At 41.7% G+C, this 20,938-nt stretch overlaps 1 protein-coding gene across 1 annotated transcript in view; it reads left to right on the top strand.

The window, feature by feature from the left end:
• The window catches only part of KIAA0319 (KIAA0319 ortholog), a 145,376-nt gene that overhangs the window by 44,972 nt on the left and 79,466 nt on the right, over positions 1-20,938 (top strand). The window contains exons 6-8 of the mRNA XM_036742728.1: positions 8,785-9,548; positions 16,082-16,274; positions 18,209-18,307. Coding sequence (XP_036598623.1) covers positions 8,785-9,548; positions 16,082-16,274; positions 18,209-18,307 — 1,056 coding nt within the window. The remainder of the gene's footprint in view (positions 1-8,784; positions 9,549-16,081; positions 16,275-18,208; positions 18,308-20,938) is intronic.

Genomic DNA, 20,938 nt, shown 5'->3' with positions numbered 1-20,938 from the left:
CTAGATCAGAGCTCGCCTGACTTACATTCTTCTAAAGTGGGGTGGTGGGGATACTTTCAACTCTCTGGAAACAAAGCTGCTCCCCCTCCCCCCATTTCTTACACTTTCAAACCATTTAAAGAGCCAGATCAATTTCCTTTTCAGATAAGGAGAGGCCTTAAGCAGTAGCTTCAAATTCCCATCCCTAAGCTTGAGAGTCCAGGAATTTCAAGCTGCATATCACAAAGAATGATAACATAGTTTCTTATATCCTTTTTATCTGAATGAGATCAAACCCTTCCTCATTTCTCTCTTTCCAAATCTCCAAAACCCTTTACTCAGGCTACAGCTTTTCTTAGCTTTCTACTCACTTCCTCTTCTCCGTAGCTTCCTCAAACATCATTGTCCCCTTTCTGTTAGACTTAGCTTAAAACTCTTCAAAACTACACCTGTCTTGTTTCTTTCACATTATGATGAGTCGCTTCCTTTACCAATCACATCCTGGACTATCTTTGTCCACAGAGCAGTTCCTAGACATCTCTCCCTCCCTGCTCATTGTGAATATCTGTCCCCTTTGTCCGATAGAGGGTCTGGGCCTAGGCTATGGTGGGGGGTGGGGTCCGTGGTCCCTAGTGGTTCCATTCCTTAATCCTTTCCCCTCTTCTCTTTTTACGCTAGAGGGTGTTCTGGTTTTGTTTCTATGCTAATGAGAGGCAATTGCTATTTCCAAGCCTCTCTCAACATCCTTGCCTAAACTGTAAATCTTCAAGTCAAGTTTAGTATGCACATCTGACTTGAGCACAAAAGACTCATCCATTATCTGGCTGAAATGTTGTTTTCATTTATTTTCCTTTTACTCCATAATTTTACCAGACCATGCTGAGCCTGGCCTCTCAGGTGTGGACTGGATTTTCCCAAATGATTGCAGTGTGTCCCAGCAGTATTGCTCCCTTTATGAATACTGGTGTTCCCATGCAAATACATGCAAGGCCTATCCTTACTGGCCTCTCCCCTTGAGCTTTTCCTGCTAAAGTGAAAAAAAAAATAAACCAAATAACAAAATTTGGATTTTGGAGTCTATTTCTCTTTTATCCATCCTGAGTTTTGGGAGAGCTGGATTTTCCACCACTTCACAGCCTAACTACGGGGGTGGGGGGTGAGGGGTGCTCTAGGGTGGAGTTAACAGTTCACTACAGCTTAATCTGAGGCAGCAGAGCTTCATTACCAGCCCGAGTGGGGTGGAGCAGGCCTGCCCTCAGTGGTAGCCAGGGGTGAATGCCATCAAAAGGACCTAGCTTTTGCTAGCCATTTGTTAAAAGGAAAATGCTTTGTTCTGGCTTTCATCCTGCCCTGATTAGTGAGGCAAACTCCAGAAAAGGACAATTAAAAGGAATTTATTAAAGTACATCAACTTGATGGGCTACTCATTGGAGATCAGAAAGGGATTCAAGATGTAGCCAGCTTTTATTAATAATTTTTGTAATGAGATAAAGACAATTCTGATGATTTTTTAAAGTTTAATAGTATTTTATTTTTTTCACGTTACATGTCAAGGAAATTTTTAGCATTCATTTTTACAAGATTTTGAGTTCCAAATTTTTCTTCCCTCTTCTGAAAATGTTTGATTTAGTTTGATATAGTTTATAATGTGTTATCATGTAAAAATATTTCCATATTAGTCACAGTCGTGAAAGAAGAAACATATAAAAGGAAAAAAAGCCACAAGGAAGAATGAAGTAAGTGAAAAAAATAATGCTTCGATCTGCATTCAGAGTCCATCAGTTCTTTATCTGGATATGGATAGCATTTTCTTTCATGAATTCTTTGTACTTGTTTTGGATAATTGTGTTGTTGAGAAGAACTGAGGCATTCATAGTTTATCATCACACAGTGTTACTGATACTGTGTACAATGTTTTCCTGGTTCTGCTCATTTCATTTTGTACCAGTTCATACAAGTCTTTCCAGGTTTTTCTGAAATCTGCCTGTTCATCATTTCTTATTTCACAATATATTCCATTATATTCATATACCACAGCTTGTTCAGCCATTCCCCAATTGATGGGCATCCCCTCAGTTTCCAATATTTTGCCACCACAAAAAGGGCTGTGAGAAACGTGCTCATTCTAAAAAGAACAATACTCCTTGTGAAGCCAGGAACGGTCTTATTTTACATTCATTGGGAATGGGCAGCTCCCCAAAGGAGTAGCTTGCTCAGACAAATACAAAGCTATTTATGCTCAGTTCCCAGTTCGAATCCCACCCCCTTGCCCAACCTTGCTCTCCATTGACTAGATGCAACCTCCTGAACGGCCCACTTCATGTTCTCTTATTTGATATGTTCCCCCTTCAGACAGCTCATTAAGCATTCCTATGAGCTTCTGACCTTTTACCTGATCAGAAGCCTGGTTCTGCTAGGTCACAGTTCCAGTCACCTCTGACTTACATCCTGTTATCACTCAAAGTTGGGAGTAGTTTTAATCCTGTGCAAACAGAATTCCTTCTTTTGTTTTTCACAGGGCTGCTATAAATATTTTTGCATGTGTAGGTTTTTTTTCTTTTTTATTTATGATCTCTTTGGGATACAGATCTAGTAGTGGTATTGCTGGATCAAAGGGTATGCACAGTTTGGTTGCCTTTTGGGCATAGTTCCAAAGATAAAGACAATTCTGACAGGTGCATGTCAGCAAAAAGGAGATGGGCCATTGCATCTCAGTTCCACCCCAGTTGTCTATGCATGATGTTTGTCAGGTACAGACAGGTAGGGGGTGATTTGGTACATGATAAATAGCAGGTAATACAAAACTGCATATTGAGTGACGCCTCCCCCAACACTGATTAACTAGCAGGTCTGGGACAATGGGCCACTGAGTCAGCATAACTTTCAATACTATCCACCCTTAGAACTTGCCACACCAACCAACCTGCAACATACCTTTTCTTCTCATTAGTCAATGAAACTAGACTACAATATTTTTATTAAAGAGATGTATACTGGCCCCTGGCTTTTTCCCAGGTTAAGAATCTATCTTACACATTCCCTATTTCAAGGCAGCTTGAAATTCTCTGTTTTTGCCTTCTGAAACTTTGATGACAGGATCACAGAAATTAGACTTGAAAGTTGGAAAGGATATTAGAGACTGTCTGGTCCAACGACTTTGGAATTAGGAAGTGCTATGTGGTAATATCCCTGCTTTCCCTTCCCAAAGGCCATATGGGACTTGTTAAACTCTACTATGCAATGAAGGCATCACCCTATAGAGCATCTAATAACTGCTAATCCATAGATGTCCCAGATTTTTCCTTAACAGCTGTTCTGCAATTATTAGGGTCCTTTCCTCAACTGTCTTCTCTTTCAATGGCTATTAACACTCTTCTTGGGGGGAAATCTGTGTCTTCTTCCCTCATCCTTCAGAGAACAGGGCCAACTCTGTTCTCATCAAACACAACTAGTGCTGTGTATACAGCATATTCTTAAAGTATATACTTAAACAGTATACTCTTAAAACAAAGCTAAGCCTCACTGCTGTGTGGGATGAAAGACCCTCACCAATTAAATTTACAATAAGGAGCCATCTCAGGGTGGGAACAGAAATAAATTTTATTCAATTCTCAAGAATTGGGCAACCCCCGCTAGAACAAATCCAGCAAGGGAGGCGCTTTACAAGGGGCAAAGCACCCATAATTATACCTAACACAAGAGAATTCCCGCTCACCTCTGACCCTTCTCACCATTGGCTGGGAGATGGGCTTACAATCTGAGCATGAAAGCTAGACAAAGAACCGGGAAATTGAGGCACAGAAACTCCAATTCCCATTCCCTTAGTTAATGATTACAACTGAGGTGACATCTATAAATCTAAAGAAAGAGAATAGGATAAGGGGAGGGGGAGACCCTCTCCTTTCTTTACAGTAGAGAAAAACAGGTCATTATGACCCTGTTCTTACTGAGCAAATCTTTAAACCAGAACCAGAAGAAAGAACAAAAAGTTTCAGGATAAACTTTCCCAGAGGCTGAGCCATCAGACTCTCAAGGACTCAGAATTTTTTTTTCACTTTCCTATTTCTTGATTTTTAAACATTTCTTAGTATAGATATATATTTATACATATCTTCCCTGTGAAGTCTTCACATTTTATTTACCTCACACACTGCCCTATTTAAATATTTTCTCAAGAATTTTTATAGAAAGGTTTCTGGTAATTCACTAAGTGCTTTTAAGTTTTACTAAATTCATCACCCAATTAGTTCTTAGAATCTGGGCACTGCTGTGATTGAAGTTAAAGTGAACTGAGAGACAAGGTTCTGAGCATGGGTCAATTTATTAGGTTAGCAGTAACCAATCAATTGGGTCAATGGCCTCTCTGGAAGACCCCAGACGCTGAGTGAGGGCTGACAGGGTCATTTATAACAATTAGTAAGAGGACAGAATAAAATCTCAAGTGTATCTTCTTCTGATTGGCCTGACATTGCATTGTGATAATTCTGATTGGTAGACGTTTTAATGAGGAGATGGTTAAGAGTGAACTCAGCCCTTTCCCATTATCTCCTCCTTGGGATATAGGAATAATCCTCAAGTGATAGGATTAGTCAAATCTTTGATCAAATCAACTAGAATTTGAGTTAAGTGGGTGAGGTTCCAAAACAGCTTGGTTCAGTCAATAGTGGGTGAGGTAACCAAGGCAGACAGTACAAGGGTGGAGATTCAATTCACAAAAGAATTGAGTCCTAAGTGGAGGTAATTACATGACAAAAGCTTGGCATTTAAGCAAGTTTCTCTGGGAGGGGGTGAAAAGTGGAATTACAAAGGTAAAGAGTTTGAATTTAGGTAATGTGGGAGAATATTAAACCTATGTCAGCTTGGTTAAGTCTTAAAAATGGAATTAAAATCAATTTTCAGTTTTACATCACTCATACTATTCCCAGCCATTTAGCCAAGATGATGCAACCCCAGCACATGGTCACAACCATAAACCACCTTAAACATATTTAGATTGAGGGGTATTTCTAAAAGCTTCCTGGCAGTCCCTCCTTAGGCAAAATATCTGGGTAGCCAAAGGCTTCTGTTGCTGATTAGAAGATTCTACTGCCACTGGACTTAGTCATGTAAAGCCTGTGCTGACTCTCTCTTGGCTACAGCTTCTCTGTCGTTTCCCTTTGTTCTCTTTTAGAGTCCCTGTATTAAATCTCCCTATTGCTGTTCAAGCTCTTAATGCTCTTGTGAGAAACTTGCTCACTCTAGAAAGAACAATACTCGTTGTGAAGCCAGGAAAAGCTTGAAGAGGTTATATGTAGGGAACCATACGTTTCTAGGGGTGCTCGAGACCCCAAAATACCGACATGCCGGGTCCTGCCGAAAGAATTTGACTCAAGCCTTCTCAGCCAAGGGAAAAGAGAAAGTTTATTAGGGATTCACCATAATGGATTGTCTTAAGAAATCCCACCCTTTGTGACGCCTGTTTTCACAAGCAGGCCAGACTCAATCTAAGCTGAGCTAGATTGAATCTGAGTGCCTTCATGGAGGCAAGATGGAGATTATATACACAAAGGTTGTAGGAGGGTTTGAGGGGTGGTCTGGGGTGACTAGAGGAGGGGTTCAGGGAGGGTCTTGAGGAGTCCAAAGATAAGGTCAGAGTCCAGGAACCAAGAGAATGGAATTAAGGGTGGGAAGTAGCTGAAGGCATGGATACTGATAGTATCTAGGGTGGGAAGTGGCTGGACAATAAAGGGCTAGGCTAGGTAGAGATTTGGGCCTAATGATAATGTAAGGCTTATGGCCTTAGGGAAAGGCCAGATCTAGTTGTAAGATTCAAGGACAGTTCAAGGGGGCTCCCAGAGACTGTATTCCAGAATCAAGGGGGTTCCCAGAGACTGTGCCCTCATCAAGCTCTTATTTCATTTTACATTTATTTTAAATTTCTGTTGAATGGGTAACTTCCTAATGGAGTACGCTAGCTCAGACAAATGCAAGGCTTTTTATGCCCTATTCCCAATTCGGATTTCCCCCCTTACTCTCCATTGGCTAGCTGCACCCTCCTGAATTGCCCACTTCATGTTCTCCTCTTTGATATGTTCCCCCTCAAACAGCTCGTTAAGCATGATGAGGGCACAGTCTCTGGGAACCCCTTGAACCCTTGAACTCTCCTTGAATCTTCCCACTCTACCTGGCCTTGGCCTGAGGCTATAACCATTAAGCCCAAATGCCTACCTTGCCCAGTCCTCTATTGTCCAGCTGTTTCCCACCCTTAATCTTATCTTCCCAATGACCTCCCGCCCTTCATCCTGTTTCCCATCCTTAAACCTGATCAAAATATCTATACCCTAGCTCTGCTACCCCAGCCCTTTATGGGTTGTCATTTCCATATATAGCCTTCAGCTATTTCCCCCACCCGGGAGTCTGATCTGATCCCAGTTCTTTCAGGCTCCTCCTTAGACTCCTCCTTAAGTCCTTCCCTAGACCCCTCCTCTGGCCACCCCAGACCACCCCTCAATCCCTCCCACAACCTTTGTGTATATAATCTCCATCTTGCCTCCATGAAGGCGGTCAGATCCAATCTAGCTCAGATTGGTCTGGCCCGCTTTCCTTACAGACGTCGCAAGGGGTGGGATGTCTTGGGGGCAGGCCTGTGTGGCTAACTCTTAATAAACTTTATCCCTTCCCTTGGCTGAGAAGGCTTGAGTCGAATTCTTTCGGCAGGACCTGGCGTGTCGGTACTTTGGGGTGTCGAGCACCTCTCACCCCAAACCCTCATCATTTATGGTTCCCTGAACCGGGAAGCACTGCTAATCTCAAGTTCTTCTCCAGCCAAGACTGAAGGCTATATGGAAATGACAACCCATAAAGGGCTGGGGTAGCAGAGCTAGGGTATAGATATTTTGATCAGGTTTAAGGATGGGAAACAGGATGAAGGGCGGGAGGTTATTGGGAAGACAAGATTAAGGGTGGGAAACAGCTGGACAATAGAGGACTGGGCAAGGTAGGCATTTGGGCTTAATGGTTATAGCCTCAGGCCAAGGCCAGGTAGAGTGGGAAGATTCAAGGAGAGTTCAAGGGTTCAAGGGGTTCCCAGAGACTGTGCCCTCATCAAGCATGCCTGCGAGCTTCTGACCTTTTACCTGATCAGAAGCCTGGTTCTGCTAGGTCACAGCTCTGATTAGGGTCAGTCACCTCTGACTTACATCCTTTTATCACTAATCCTGTGGAAACAGAATTCCTTCTCACACCCTTGGCCCCTCCATGAAATAATGCCCTTGGACCCAGCGCAGACTGTGCAGAACAGGTATGCACTTTAGCCCTTCTAACCAGGCAGGTACTCAGGATATATGTAACTTGCAGACAAGGTGTTTCATTTTCTAAGGGGCAAAGGCTTGTGCATCTGGCCTCTTTCGTAGACTGTTTTTCTTAAACAATTCTGTCCAAAGCAATAGAAATTCCAAGACTATCTGGGCACCTGTGGTTTGTCTGAGGAAGGATATTTGGCCCCAAGGCTGTTGTTGGCTACATCTAACCACTTGCCCCAGGAAAGCTCTTTGTTTTTCTTCCAGTATGATCCTCCCCTCTCCCCCTTCACTGACTGCCTTAGACCCTTGTATTTCATAGTTTTTGGTATAGTGCTATCTCAAAAACTCAGCTTTGGCACTAGCTGTGTTTGATGAGAGCAGAGTTGGCTCAAGACAGGCTTTGGTCTGGAATACATTTGGGGAGAAGCTGATGTCACACAGTAGAAAGGACACTGAATTTGGTGTCAGAGAATTGAGTTCAAATCCTTTCTACTCACTACCTGTATGACCTCAGGCAAATCGCGCCGGCACTCTGAGCCTGGTTTTTTTAAAAAATTATTTGTTTTTAATTTATGGAATAATTAAAATAAGGGGGTCGGACTAGATGCTCTAAGTCTATGAACTTGTGTTTTCTTTTTATTAATTACTGAAAATCTCAGCAATTTTGTATTTCAACCGCCCCAGTTTTCAGATGAGATGGCTGGGACCCAGAGATGTGAAGCTGCCTGCTCAAGGTCACACAGCTAGTAAGCAGCTGAGTCAGAGCTCTAATCTAGGTCTTCCGACTCCAAGCCCAAAGGTCTTTCCATTGCATTGCCTTTCCTCCTGTAGGCTGAACCTCCATCTGAATATAACAATTTGGTTAACTCTATCAGATTCATCCTAAATATGCCTGAAGGAACTTCTCTGTCTTCTTTTAGGCAGCTAGTTGGTACAGGGTATGGAAAGCCGGGCCTGGCATCAGGATGACCTGAGTTCAAATTCAACCTCATCCACTTAGTAGCTATAATTCACTTAATAGGTACTCGGGACAAGTCACTTGACCTTTGTCTGCTTTAATTTCCTCAGCAGTAAAATGGGGATCATAATAGCACCTACCTTACATAATTGTTATGAAGATTAATCCATTAATAAACATCTATTTAGCACCTACAAAGTGCCAGACATTGTGTGAAGTGCTGGGGATAGAAGTACAAATAGAAAGACAGTCCATGTCCTCAAGGAGCTTTCAATTTAATGGGAGAAGATAGCACACAAAAGGAAGTTGGAAAGTATTGGGAGGGGGGGTGTTGTCATCCTGAAGGGATGGAAAAGTTCAAAAGCCGTGAAGTTGGTGAGAAATGGGATCAAACAAGATATAACCACAGTGCCTGGCACACAAGAGGCACTTAATAAATGCTTATTCCTTTCTGGCTCCTTGTAGAAAATGTTTCTCCCTCCCAGTCTGGTAAGCTGGTTTGCTCTGCTCTGGGATGCAGGTGGGGTGAGTGTTCCTCGGCCTAACTTCAGCCTACCTTGTTTCCAGGTTACCTCTGCGAGCAGTGCAGGGATGGAGGAACCTACTCAAATGCGGTTATTTCCCCAAACCTGGAAACCACCAAAATCATGCGGGTGCCTCGAGTCAGTTCTCTGGCTGCCTGCACAGCAGCCTGCTGTGACCTGCCCAGCTGTGACTTGGCCTGGTTGGTGGAAGGTCGATGCTATGTCGTGAACTGCCAGCACCAGGAGAGCTGTGAACCCAAGACGATAGACCCTGTTAAGTCCTACCTTACTTTTGTGCTGCGGCCAGCCCAGAGGCCACCCTCCTTACTAGGATATGGACAGATGATGCCCAACAGGGGTCACCCCATGGCGATTCCAGGAGGCCCATCTGATGAAGCTGGCAGACTTAGAGACTTACCCTTCTTGGGGAAGGGCCATAGCTTAGAAGAGCTGCCTGAGTATACAGATGACTATAGGGAGATGGAGCAGGACTCCTTTCAGTCTAGTGGCAAGCAGGTGCCAAAGGGTGGTGTTGACTACATGGACTGGGGTCTGCTGCCAAGCATTGAAGGTCCTTTCAATTCCTCTGTGGGAAATGGCCGTTCTCTGGCAGAGAAAGAGAATGGGAATGCTGGGTTAGATCACTTGGCAAGGGAGAATGAGTCAGAGTGGGCCACTGTCCTGGATCACTTTCCTAAGGAAAGATCATCACCATCCCCAGAGGAGATCCCACTGCCTGGAAAGACACAAGAAAAAGAGGAAGGCTTTCAGCCTCCTGGGCAGGCTAGCAACGGCTCTGGAGAAGAGGTAAGTGCCAAAAGAAGTGGGTGGGTGTTATGGGTTCTGTGTTTTCAGTCACTCAGGATGCACAGAATATACTACAGTGCCAGGGTTTGGAGGAGCAGGGGGAACAACAGGCAGAATGAGCCTGACTTGGTGGTCATCATTGTTTTTTAAAGATTCAGAGGTGCAAAGAAAAGTAGGTTTTACTTGAGTAGTTTTGTGCTTCACTTGTTCTCAGATGTCCAGAACAAGGATGACTGCAGCATAGCCTACAAGGAAATCAAACATCCTGGGTTCCTTCTTCCCTCCCTCCTTCCCTCCCTCTCTCCCTCCCTCCCTCCCTGCCTCCCTCCCTTCCTTCCTTCCTTTATTCCTTCCTTCCTTCTTCCCTCCCTCCCTCCCTCTTTCTTTCTCTCTCTTCCCCCCTCCTTCCCTTCTTCCCTCCTTTCTCTCTCTCTTTGTCTGTCTCTGTCTCTCTCTCTGTCTCTCTGTCTCTGTCTCTCTCTGTCTCTGTCTCTTCTCTTCTCTGTATTTGGAACCTGCTTGATCTCTCAGCTAGGTTACCTGCCTGCCAGTACCACAGGGTTTTACATCCAAAGAGTGGCTAGGACTTAACATAATGAAGAACTAAAGACTCAGGAGGTTCACCTATGACCTTTTGAAATTAAAAAAAACAAAACATGAATGCAGTTGCCTGATCTGAGAGATGCTAATGTAGAGTACACATTTTATGCAGCTTTTCCTTATAAATATGGGTAAATCCTTCATTTCTGACAAGCATTTAGCAAACACTATGTGACAAGCACGCTAAACAGTTAATGTTTTCTGCATCTTTCAGCAAAGGAGGTGCACAGCATATAAACTATTGTGCATCTTTTCCCCAAAGTTCAGTCAGCTGTGCCCGTCACTTGAACAGAGGAATTGCTGCTGGTGGAAAGGGGACACCAGAAGAAGCCCCAGATTTATGAACAAAAGTTGAAAGGAGAGAAGCTGAAGGAAGATGGGCTCAATGGGAAAGAGAAGACTTAGGGGCATATGTAGACTTGAAAGAAGAGTAGGGGAAGTAAATTGGAACCTCATAGGACCATTGGTCCATGCAGAGTGATGCTAGGCAGCTGGGTAGTACAGCGGACAGCATACTGAGCCTGGAGTCGAAGATCTGGAGTTCAAATCCAGCCTCAGATATTTACTAGCTGTGAGACTCTGGACAAGTCACTTGATCTTTATTTACTCCAGTTTCCTTAACTGCGATATGGAGATAAGAATAGCTCCTGCCCCCCAGGGTTGTTGTGAGGATCAGACAATATAATAATTATAAAGCACTTACTTAGCACAGTACCAGGCACATAGTAGACACTATGTAAGTGTTGTCATCATCATCATAGTCATTATTATTACATCTAAAGCTGTCAGGGAGTGCAGTTTGAGATCCAATCTCCTCATTTTACAGATCGTTGAAGTTGTGATTTGTCCAAGGTCACATAGATTGTAAGGATCAGAGCTGATGTTCAAACACAGGCCCTCTGACTGTACATCTTCCACTGACTTGAAGCCATTGGTAGGCACAATTAGAGAAGTATTGGCTAGATTGTTTTTTGGGAGATCTAAAAGGCTGCGCCTTAAAATGGGAGAAGGTGCAGCCCTGTTACCTTCAACTTGTATTCACTTCCCATCTTTTCCTTTTCTCTGGATCCCTAACAGTAGATGCATTGGAGAAATGTCAAACTTGGAATATTTTCTACTACCTTTTTCCAGAAACTGTTCGCAAAATCAGCAGAGCTTTGTGTCCACCTGAGGTGACCATTCATTATTGTTACTCATGTCTATGTAAACATTCTTTAAAAAAAAAATTTTTTTAGTGCCTGGCAGTATTGTTAGTGCATTAGTAATTAGTGAATTAGTAATATTAGTGAAAAAATTAGGAGTGGAACCGAAAAAAGGAGTTAGATTACCCATGAAGGGAATGATGTGATAGAAACAGGAGATTGGGGATGACAAAGCAAGGGAGAGGAGAGATATCAGATAGACAGAGGAGGTCAGAATGTTGAGGGTCAGAATGAGAAGGAGCTGAAAAATGAGAGAAATGGGATAGAAGAAGAGTATTATAGGACCATAGGTTTAGAACTGGAGGAAACCTTACTTACACATCATCAAACCCAACCCCCTCTTTTTACCAGTGAGGACACTTGAGGCCCAGAAAGGGTAATTTGCCCAGGATCACATAGTAAGTGTCTGAAGTACGATTCAAAGTCAGTCCACCCGACTGCAGATCTAGAGCTCTACTCGATATCTCAAAGAGCACATTGTTTGAGAAGAATTAATACAGAGGTGACAACTGCAGAAAAATCAGTGTGTGTATACACACATACACACACACTCACACACATGGGCACAGACATATCACTTACTAGATTTGGGACAGTGGGCAAAGCCCTTAACCACTGCTTCATCCTTTATTTCAGCGTTATAATTAATTTTCTTTTTTTTAATGGATAAATTATTTTTAATCAAGAGAAAAAATATGTATAAAGATATGTGAATATACACACATATATAAAGATCTATCTATCTGTCTGTCTGTCTGTCTCTCTGTCTGTCTATCTTATCTATCTTTGTACATTAGGGGCAGCTAGGTGGCGCAGTGGTTAGGTCGCCAGGCCTGGAATCAAGAAGACCTGAGTTCACATCTGGCCTTACACATCTACTAGCTGTGTAACACTGAGCAAGTCATTTAACTTCTGTTTGTCTCAGTTTCCCCTTCTGTAAAATGGGGATAATAATAGCACCTACCTCCCAGGGTTGTTGTGAGGATAATAATGTTAAAAGTGCTCAGCACAGTGTATTGTAAATGTTATGTAAATGTCAGCTATTATTATGTTTACATACACACATGCTTAAGACTTTTGAGATATCGTGTAGTGAGAATTAAATTAGATTGTTGAGCTTAAGGATGAAACGCAGTTAAAAGTTTCGTGGAGAAAAAGTAAAAGAGAAAAGAGGGATGCGACTCATCCTTCCAGAATACAATTCAAAAGGATAAGAAAGGAAGGTATCCTATAAGTAAATATAAGTGGGAAGAAGTAGTTAGAAAAAATTCACCAGGATTTTGTTTATGATTATCAATAAGTCATTTTTGAAGTAAAAAATGCATATTAGGCAATATCTTTAGTTTTTAAAAATAACCAGGCTATCAGATGTCAACCATTTCCCTGTGTAATGATCGACAACACTTTCTGCTTATGGGTGTTGCCACTGCCACGTCTTCTCCGTCCCAGCTGATAAAGCTTCTCAATTCCACCTTATTTATGTGACTGAGAGAACACAGACAAGTTCCATGAACTTGCTACCCACAAAACTCAAGTCAAATGGAAAGGAGTATATTAAATTAAATGGGCCTTCTTTGATGCTAATAAATATTGTACCATTCGGTCTACATGAAAAGGACAATTTCAGGTCAAACTTTATTATTTGACTTCTAGGGGACTAGTTATATTAAAATATCTTCCTTGCTGCTGACCTGGTGTGCAGTAGGTTATGTTGACGTATTAAGAAATACCAGTGTATTCTGCTTAGGAACACAGGCCAGAATGATATATAGAAATGAAATGGTTAATGCTAATTTTTTTCCTCCCTTTTCTCCTATTCAAGTCCAAACGGTTCAAATACAAGGCAATTGTACTAGGTTTCTAGGGAAAAAATGTAATCAAGACCATGAATGTGATAAAGGACATATTCTGCAGAGAAGTTTTCAAGTGGGAAGCTTAACACAGATATCTTTTGTATCAGAGAAACTGGAAGCAAGAGAAATTTAGAACAGTTTTCCTTGTATGACCAGGACCATGCCTTCAGTTATGAGAGAAATAGTCTCCACTCATTTCCACGAATAATGGAATCTTGTTAAACTTTCATTCGTTTAACTGATTAATAACCTCTTTGTGAGGTTATTGTTTCATAACTGGAGCAAGTTGAGTTTATGTGTAACTTATTACCTGTTCAGGTAAAATTGCTTCCTGGAAAGGGCACAGGATACCACTTTATTAGGCAGTCCAGAAACGTGGGTTTTAGTGCCCTCTCAGGCCCTTACTAGCTTTGTGAACTAGACAAGGTACTTAAATCTTTATCCATTACTTCAACTTTGTAGCTGATTTTTTTTAAGGGATAAATAGTTTTAATCAAGAAAACAAATATAAAGAAGTAGACAAGAACAACCATACACAAAGTCGTTTCCCCCAGAAGAGTTATGCAAAGAAATATGAGTGAAAGAATGCTGGCTTCAAAGTCAGAGATTTGGAATCCAAGGCTCTGGGTTTGAATCCTGTCTCTCTCCGACGCTGTGTCAGTTTGAGCAAAATGCTTCAGTTTTTTTGAGTAATCGTTATCTCTTTTGTAAAATGAGAGAGTTGAACTAGATGATCACTAAATTCTCTTCGTTAGAAGAAAGAATCGTATGCTTCAAGCTTGTGGTGGTATGGTAGTTTTATGTAACCTGAATCTTGTTACCGTAGTTGTAGTCTTTGTGTACACTGCTCTTTTGGATCTGCTATCTCACAATGCCTGACTTCATCTGAGTTCTTCCTATTCTTTCCTGGTAGTATTAGGCTTCAAGAAAATTTTCCAGGTCACATCAAAAAATGACCTCATCCTGCAGAATTTGCATGGGCCCCACCCAGATGACCAATGCCACCTATTTCCCAGCACTGGCTTGTCCTGATTCCTGATTCTGCATTGTTTATGTGACAGAGAGAATACAGGCATTTGCTCGCAGTACATTTACCTAGAATTAATCCTTTAAATTTCTGCTCCTCATAAGAACAAGCTAAATATTATATGGCCAATTTTAATTTTTGCTCTTCAGCTCATTGATCTTATATGATGTGTGTGTATACATACATGAATATGTGAACATTCACTTGCATATACTTTGTGTACATACATATGCATTCAAATATATGTAGCCACAATAAATATATACACAAATATATTTATACATAGATTAAGTTTGGGCATATAATAATAGCTTATATTTATATATTAATTTATATATTAATGTTTTCAAAATGTTTTATGTACACTATGTCATTTGATTTTCACAGCTCTGTCATTTTACAGGTGAGGAAACAGAGGCTTGGAGATAGTGAAATGACTTGCCCAAAGTCACACAGCTAGTAATTTTCTGAGGGGGATTACAGACCCAGTTTTTTCTGACTCCAAGTCCAGGCCGTCGCTATGACTGTGGTCAAGATTATGACGGACAAGCCAAGAAGCTGCTAGAATTAATGGAAAACATGCACTACATGAAGTTGCCCAGTCATATATGTACTCCACTGAAGACTTTTACTGTGGTTTTATTTCTTTTTTGTCTAGAGCATTGAACTTACCTCTGGGTGACCACTCAGGGCTGAGGCAGTGTTTTGGGGAGTTGCTTGGGAAATATTAATTGAAGATGGGGCTGAGTCTCTGGGTTCCAAATTTCAGAATGTTCAGCAATGTGTTCCTTTTTTTCTTTCCAACAACAGAAAAGATATACCACGTTTTTATACAATTCTACTATCTCCCTTAAACTTATTTCTCTCTTAGTGGACTCCTCAAACTACTTTGATTCACCATTTTACCTCCTTTTAAACAATCTGGCTGATGGAAAAGGCTTCTTCCCACCTCCATTTAAAAATATTAAAATATTATTTCTTCTTGACATACATGGTGGGAACTCCCCAAACTAGAAGCATTTGATACCACCTATAACTTAGTAAATAAAGTCTTAGGGAGTTCCCTATATTCATTTATAACCATTGAGGATCAGAGGAGGAATTTGATCTCAGGTCTTCCAATCTCCCAAGTAGAGCACGTAATCTATGCCATACTATTTTTCCCTGCTTGGCTATCATGCTTAATTTCCTCCTTCCTCCGGTAGGTTTTAACCTTTTTCCTTTCATTCTATAGAAGCAATTTGGGATAGAGTTTGCATATCATGATTGGAACAGAGACTATACACTGCAGAGGTCTCTTTGGCCACTCCTAAATTATTTGTATAATCTTCAACTATTGTCATACGAGTAACTCCAGGGGTCATCAGAATTGTGCTTTTTCTCCTCTTCATGGAGATTCCCCCTTTACCTATCATTTATTATGCCATCTATGCAACACACTTGTGTATTGCATTTTAAATTAGTAATGATTGAGAAGCATGGCATTGTGGGAAAAGTTGGACTTGGGGTCAGAAAATTGAATACAAACCCCAACATTTACTACTTATCAACCATGTCTAGGTTACTTAACCTCTCTCTAAGCCTCAGTTTCCACATCTTTAAAATAGAGGTAATAATACTTGCATTACCTACACCACAGGGTTGTTGCAAGGAGAAATTTTGCAAACCTTCATGCAGTGTATAAATACGTTATTGTTATTATTGAAAGAGACAGTCTTCAGTTTCATTCTTTGACATTTTACATATTGGTTAAGTGAGCACATTGTACAGAAGAGGTAGGTGCCATTTTGATGTGTGCTTGTGTTCAACTGGTTTATTCATAATGATTTATCCCTATGATTGATCTCATAGGTTCTAATGCCTTCCCATAATCCTCCTTCAGCCAACCTGGAGTTCAGTCCGACCACTGTGGAGAAAAGCCCAATTCTAACGGTAACCCAGCGGAGCTCAGATCATGGGACTGAAGTATTTCCCACTGACACTGGCCCCTCTCAGTCCATCCTAACTGAGCAGTTCATGTCTCCCACCACCGCTCCAAGCACAGGTAACTTAAAAAAAAAGAGACTGAAAAAGATATATGGAAGGTCATGGCTATCATGGGCTATATTTTAGGTGCATTCTGATAGATGGTGAAATTTGGGAATCTTCTCTGACTTTGCTTATCCTTGGACTTCAGTAAAAAGGCTAATAATAAAGAGAGGGAGTCATAACTTAATTGAAAGAGCACTGGAGAATTAAGGAGGTCTGGGTCCTAGTACTGGTTTTGCCACTGGCAAGCACTTCCACTTGGGCAAGTCACTTAATTCTTCTGAGCCTTAGTTTCTCCATCTATAAAATTTGTGTCTGGGGCTTGATATCTAAAATACCTTCATTCTCTAAAGTGTCCATCCTGTAAATAAATAGCTAACAATAAAGACAGCTAGGTGCTCCCCTTGTGAGACAACTGCTGTTGGGTCTTGTGCTTGTTGTGCTTGTTAAGAGCTGCAAAGCAACATTTAGCTGCTTCCCGGACCAGATGTGATGAATCCCATCCCCTCCAAGCTGTGAGAATCTCTGGACTGCACGTGTTTCTGTGCTGCACACGTGTGCTGCTGTCTTGGTCTCACTTAAATTTTAGTGAAACTAAGGATAAATCAGTCCTGCCAAATGGAACATTGCTCGAATGAATGCACAGTATCCTGGTTACAACGAAGGTGAACAAATATGGCTATAAGTGCTCATCTAGCAACTGTGGGCTTTGGATGATGGGGCGATTTTTGTTATTCTGGCTAGAATAGCCTTTTTTTTTTTTTTTGCTTTGAGTTTGATTGGGTTTTGTTTTGGAAACTTTCTAGAGGAAGGCCATTATCAAAGATTCACAAGGTCACTTGCTCTTGGAAGGGCTGAGCAGTGTTTGCCTAATGACGCAGGGACCCACACAGTTGCAATGAGCCTCCAATATGGTACCTATAGGGGTGGGGTAAGGGGAAATGCCCTGAATTTGCAGCGCCCCACCAGTTAGTTGTTATTGTTCGGTTGTGTCTGACTCTTTATGAATCCAGTTGAGGTTTCCTCGGCAAAGATACTGGAGCATTTTGCCATTTCCTTCTTCTGCTCATTTTACAGATGAGGAAACTGAGGCAAACAGAGTTACGTGACTTGCCCAGGGTCACAAAGCTAGGCAGTGTCCCAGGTCAGATTTGAACTTAGGACTTTCTGCCTCCAGGCTCAGTGCTCTTATCTATTGGTCCACTTATGTAAGTACTGGTAAACCAGAGTTCTAAATATCTAATCCCTCCTTTACTGTACTTAGGACACATGGGATCATAGAATGGAAGGGACCATAGAATCATAGATTTAGAGCCGGAAGAGACTTTAGAGGTAATTGGATGAAACACCATCCTTTTGAAGATGAGGTATAGAGAGACTTGCCCAAGATCCCTCCGCTGGTAGGAGTCTGAGGGGAGACTTAAAGCTTCATCTTTCTTTCTCCCTACTCTAAGTCTGGCACTCTGCCCACTAGACCAGGATCTCAGGGGTCCTTTAGTGCTACCACCTCATTTTACAGACGAGGAAACTGAGGCCTAGAGAAGTGAAGCAACTTTGTCTGAGGTCGGGCAAAACAGAATTTGAACCAGATCCTCTGAACTGCTCATTCAGATTTTAATTCACAAATTTCTTGCCACTGGAGCTTGAGAAGCACAAGTGAAAAACTTAAATGTTTTTATATTTCAGTCATATATGGTACCCTACATTAAAAAGTAAAATAATTTCTATCACAATTGGCATGGATGGAGAAATAAATGAGTGCGATGATAAGTGACTAAATATAAACGATTTATATGTTTAAGTGAATATAGTCTGATTTTTTGGGGGCCAGTCCATCAGTCAATCAACATGTATTAAGTACCTACTGTGTGCCTTCTACTCTATATTCTGAGCTGAACTCTGGGTGATTTTTAATGCGCTATTCACATATTCTTTGTAATTAACTTATAGTCAAAGAACTCATGGTGTTTGCTGGAGACAACGTACTGATCACTTTACCCCAAAATGACGTTGAGCTGAAGGCCTTTGTGGTGCCAGCACCCCCGTCAGGTGAGCTGGGTGTTTTTCCTGTTTGCAGACCCCTCCCTAAATCACTGAAAGGGTGAGCATGGATAAATGGGACAGGCTGCTTCTCAGTGGACTGGGATCATGGGGATCTAAATCACTTTTGAAGACTGACAGAAATATAGTTAATGTCATTAACCTATTACCTGCCACGCCCTTTAAATAATCCTAGTAATGTTAGAATTCTAGTAATGTCCTCGTATTCTTACTCTTGATTGAGTCCATGACCCTTACCTTGTAAACAAACTCAACTTGAGCTGGGTCTTAGCTTCTGATGCCCTTTCCCTTTTATTGGGATGTGGCTTTAGATCATGAAGGGTAAAAACCAGTGAGTTTCCTTGCCCAGTTTGTCAAGGGCGGATGGGGGCTTATGGCCAGGCCTCACTACCTCATATGACCACCTCTTCCTTTCTTCCTGAAAGTATATTAACCTTTCCAGTAAGTTTCCTTATTGGACATCCATGTATTCAGACGTGGGTGACCCCAGGGCTGCAGGCTTGTTACTCTGTTAGCTTGATTAAAGATTCCTTTTTCTTCCACTTGTGAGTCTGATTTATTTCAGCTCTGAGATGAAAAAAAAAATGCTTTTGTGAAAATAGCTACTTTGGGGGACTATATTCCCATGAAAGCACATAAACATATACTCTGTATCTATATAAGCAAATGTGTATATGTTTTCCTTTAGTGGTTCATTTAGGAGTCTAAAAGATGTTCAGACTGCTTGAGCAGAATTCATTTATTTGCTTTTAGAGTTTCTCCAGTCTTCTTGTTGTTAAGTTGTTTTTCAGTCGAGTCCAACTCTCTGTGACCCTGTTTGGGGTTTTCTTGGCAGAGATACTGGAGTGGTTTACCATTTCCTTCTCCAGCTCATTTTTATAGATGAGGGACTGAGGCAAACAGGGTTAAGTGACTTACCCAGCGTCACTCACAGGTAAGTGAGATTGGATTTAAACTCAGGTTTTCCTGACTCCAGGCCCACCACTCTATCCACAGTGCTCTACCTGGCTCCCCCTTTCTCTAGTCCAGGGGTGGGGAAATTGGACAAGATAATAGAAAATGCTTTGGCTGAGAGCACTAATTCCATTATGTTACTCATAGCTTCTGTCATGATGCACCAACAGCTTGGTTCGTCTGTGAGCTCTATGGAACATTTTCATTTTTTTTAAGGAAATTTGGGCATTTTTCTTTCAGTTTAATACCCAAGTTCATTTTTTCCCCTTTTATTAGTAGGTCATTAGATTTGTGACACTTGCACAAGCCAAGAAGATAATTTTGTTCAATCCCCTGAGCTGAGATAGAGATTGTGATGAAAAGATAGAAAGGGGTAGTGTCTGTTTTGCCCTTTTTTAGGGTTATATATGGGGCGGATTTCTTTTAATGTCTTCACTTGACATGTGGTGACACGCATGTGGTGCATTTTTTTCCCCTGGGGAACAGAGGTAGCAATTAACTAGTGGTTAATAATAACAGCTGGTATTTATATAGCATTTTAAAGTTTACTAGGTGGTACAGTGGATAGAGCACTGGGCCTAGAATTAGAAGACTCATCTTCCTGAGTTCAGATTTGGCCTCAGACACTAGCTGTGTGACCCTGGACAAGTCACTTAACCCTGATTGCCTCTGTTTCCTCATCTGTAAAATGATCTGGAGAAGGGAATGGCAAACCACTCCACTGCCTTTGCCATGAAAACCCCAGATGGGATCAGAAAGAATTGGACACGACTGAACAGTAACAGCAATTAAGGTTTGCAGAGACTTTACATATATTTGATGCTCACAACAATCTGTACTATTAATATTCCTCTTTCATAGATGAAGAAACTGAGCCTCGGAGGGGTTAAATGAATTGTTCAGGGTTACACAGCTAATATGTGTTTGTGGGAGGATTGGAAACCAGTTTTCTCTGACATTAGATCCAGAATCAACACCACCCTCCCCCCCATCAGAAGTTACAGTTAGCTGGGAGTGACTTCTGCAGTCGAAGGATTAGGCTAGATGATCTCAAGAGTCCCTTTTACTCTAAATCCTAGGACCCTATGAACCTCAGCCAGAGCAGTTACCTAGGTAGGGTCTCCAAGCTGGTTTCCCCAGTTAATCAATCAGCAAGCATTTATTAAACACCTACTGTGTGCTGGGCACTGTTCTAAGTGCTTGGGATGCAAAGAAAGGCAGAAACCAGCCCCTGCTCTTGAGCAGCTCACAGTTTAATGGGGGAAGCCACATGCAAACAAGCTCTATACAGGTTAAATTGGAGATGATCAACAGAGGCAAAGCACCAGCATTAAGGGGGATCGGGAAAGGCTTCTTATAGAAGGTAAGGTTTTAGCTGGGACTTGAAGGAATGAAGCCAGGAAAGCCAAGCGGTAGAGATGTGGAGGGAGAGCATTGCAGGCATGAAGGACAGCCAGAGAAAATGCTTGGAGTCAGGAGATGGAGCATTTTGTGAGATGAGTGGCAAGGAGGCTTAGGGTCATTGGATCAGAGTACATGGGGGAGAGCAGGGTGTAAGAGGGGTGTTAATACCTATGCTCTCTTCCTCTCAGGATTGTGAGGTTGGTAATTGTAAAGCATGATATGAATGTGGGTAGTGATGAGATGATGTATAGCTAGGTCCTG

The sequence above is a fragment of the Trichosurus vulpecula genome, chromosome 1 (assembly GCF_011100635.1).
Source record: "Trichosurus vulpecula isolate mTriVul1 chromosome 1, mTriVul1.pri, whole genome shotgun sequence".
In the NCBI taxonomy this organism is placed as follows: Eukaryota; Metazoa; Chordata; class Mammalia; order Diprotodontia; family Phalangeridae; genus Trichosurus; species Trichosurus vulpecula.
This window is presented reverse-complemented; position numbering and strand designations above follow the sequence as displayed.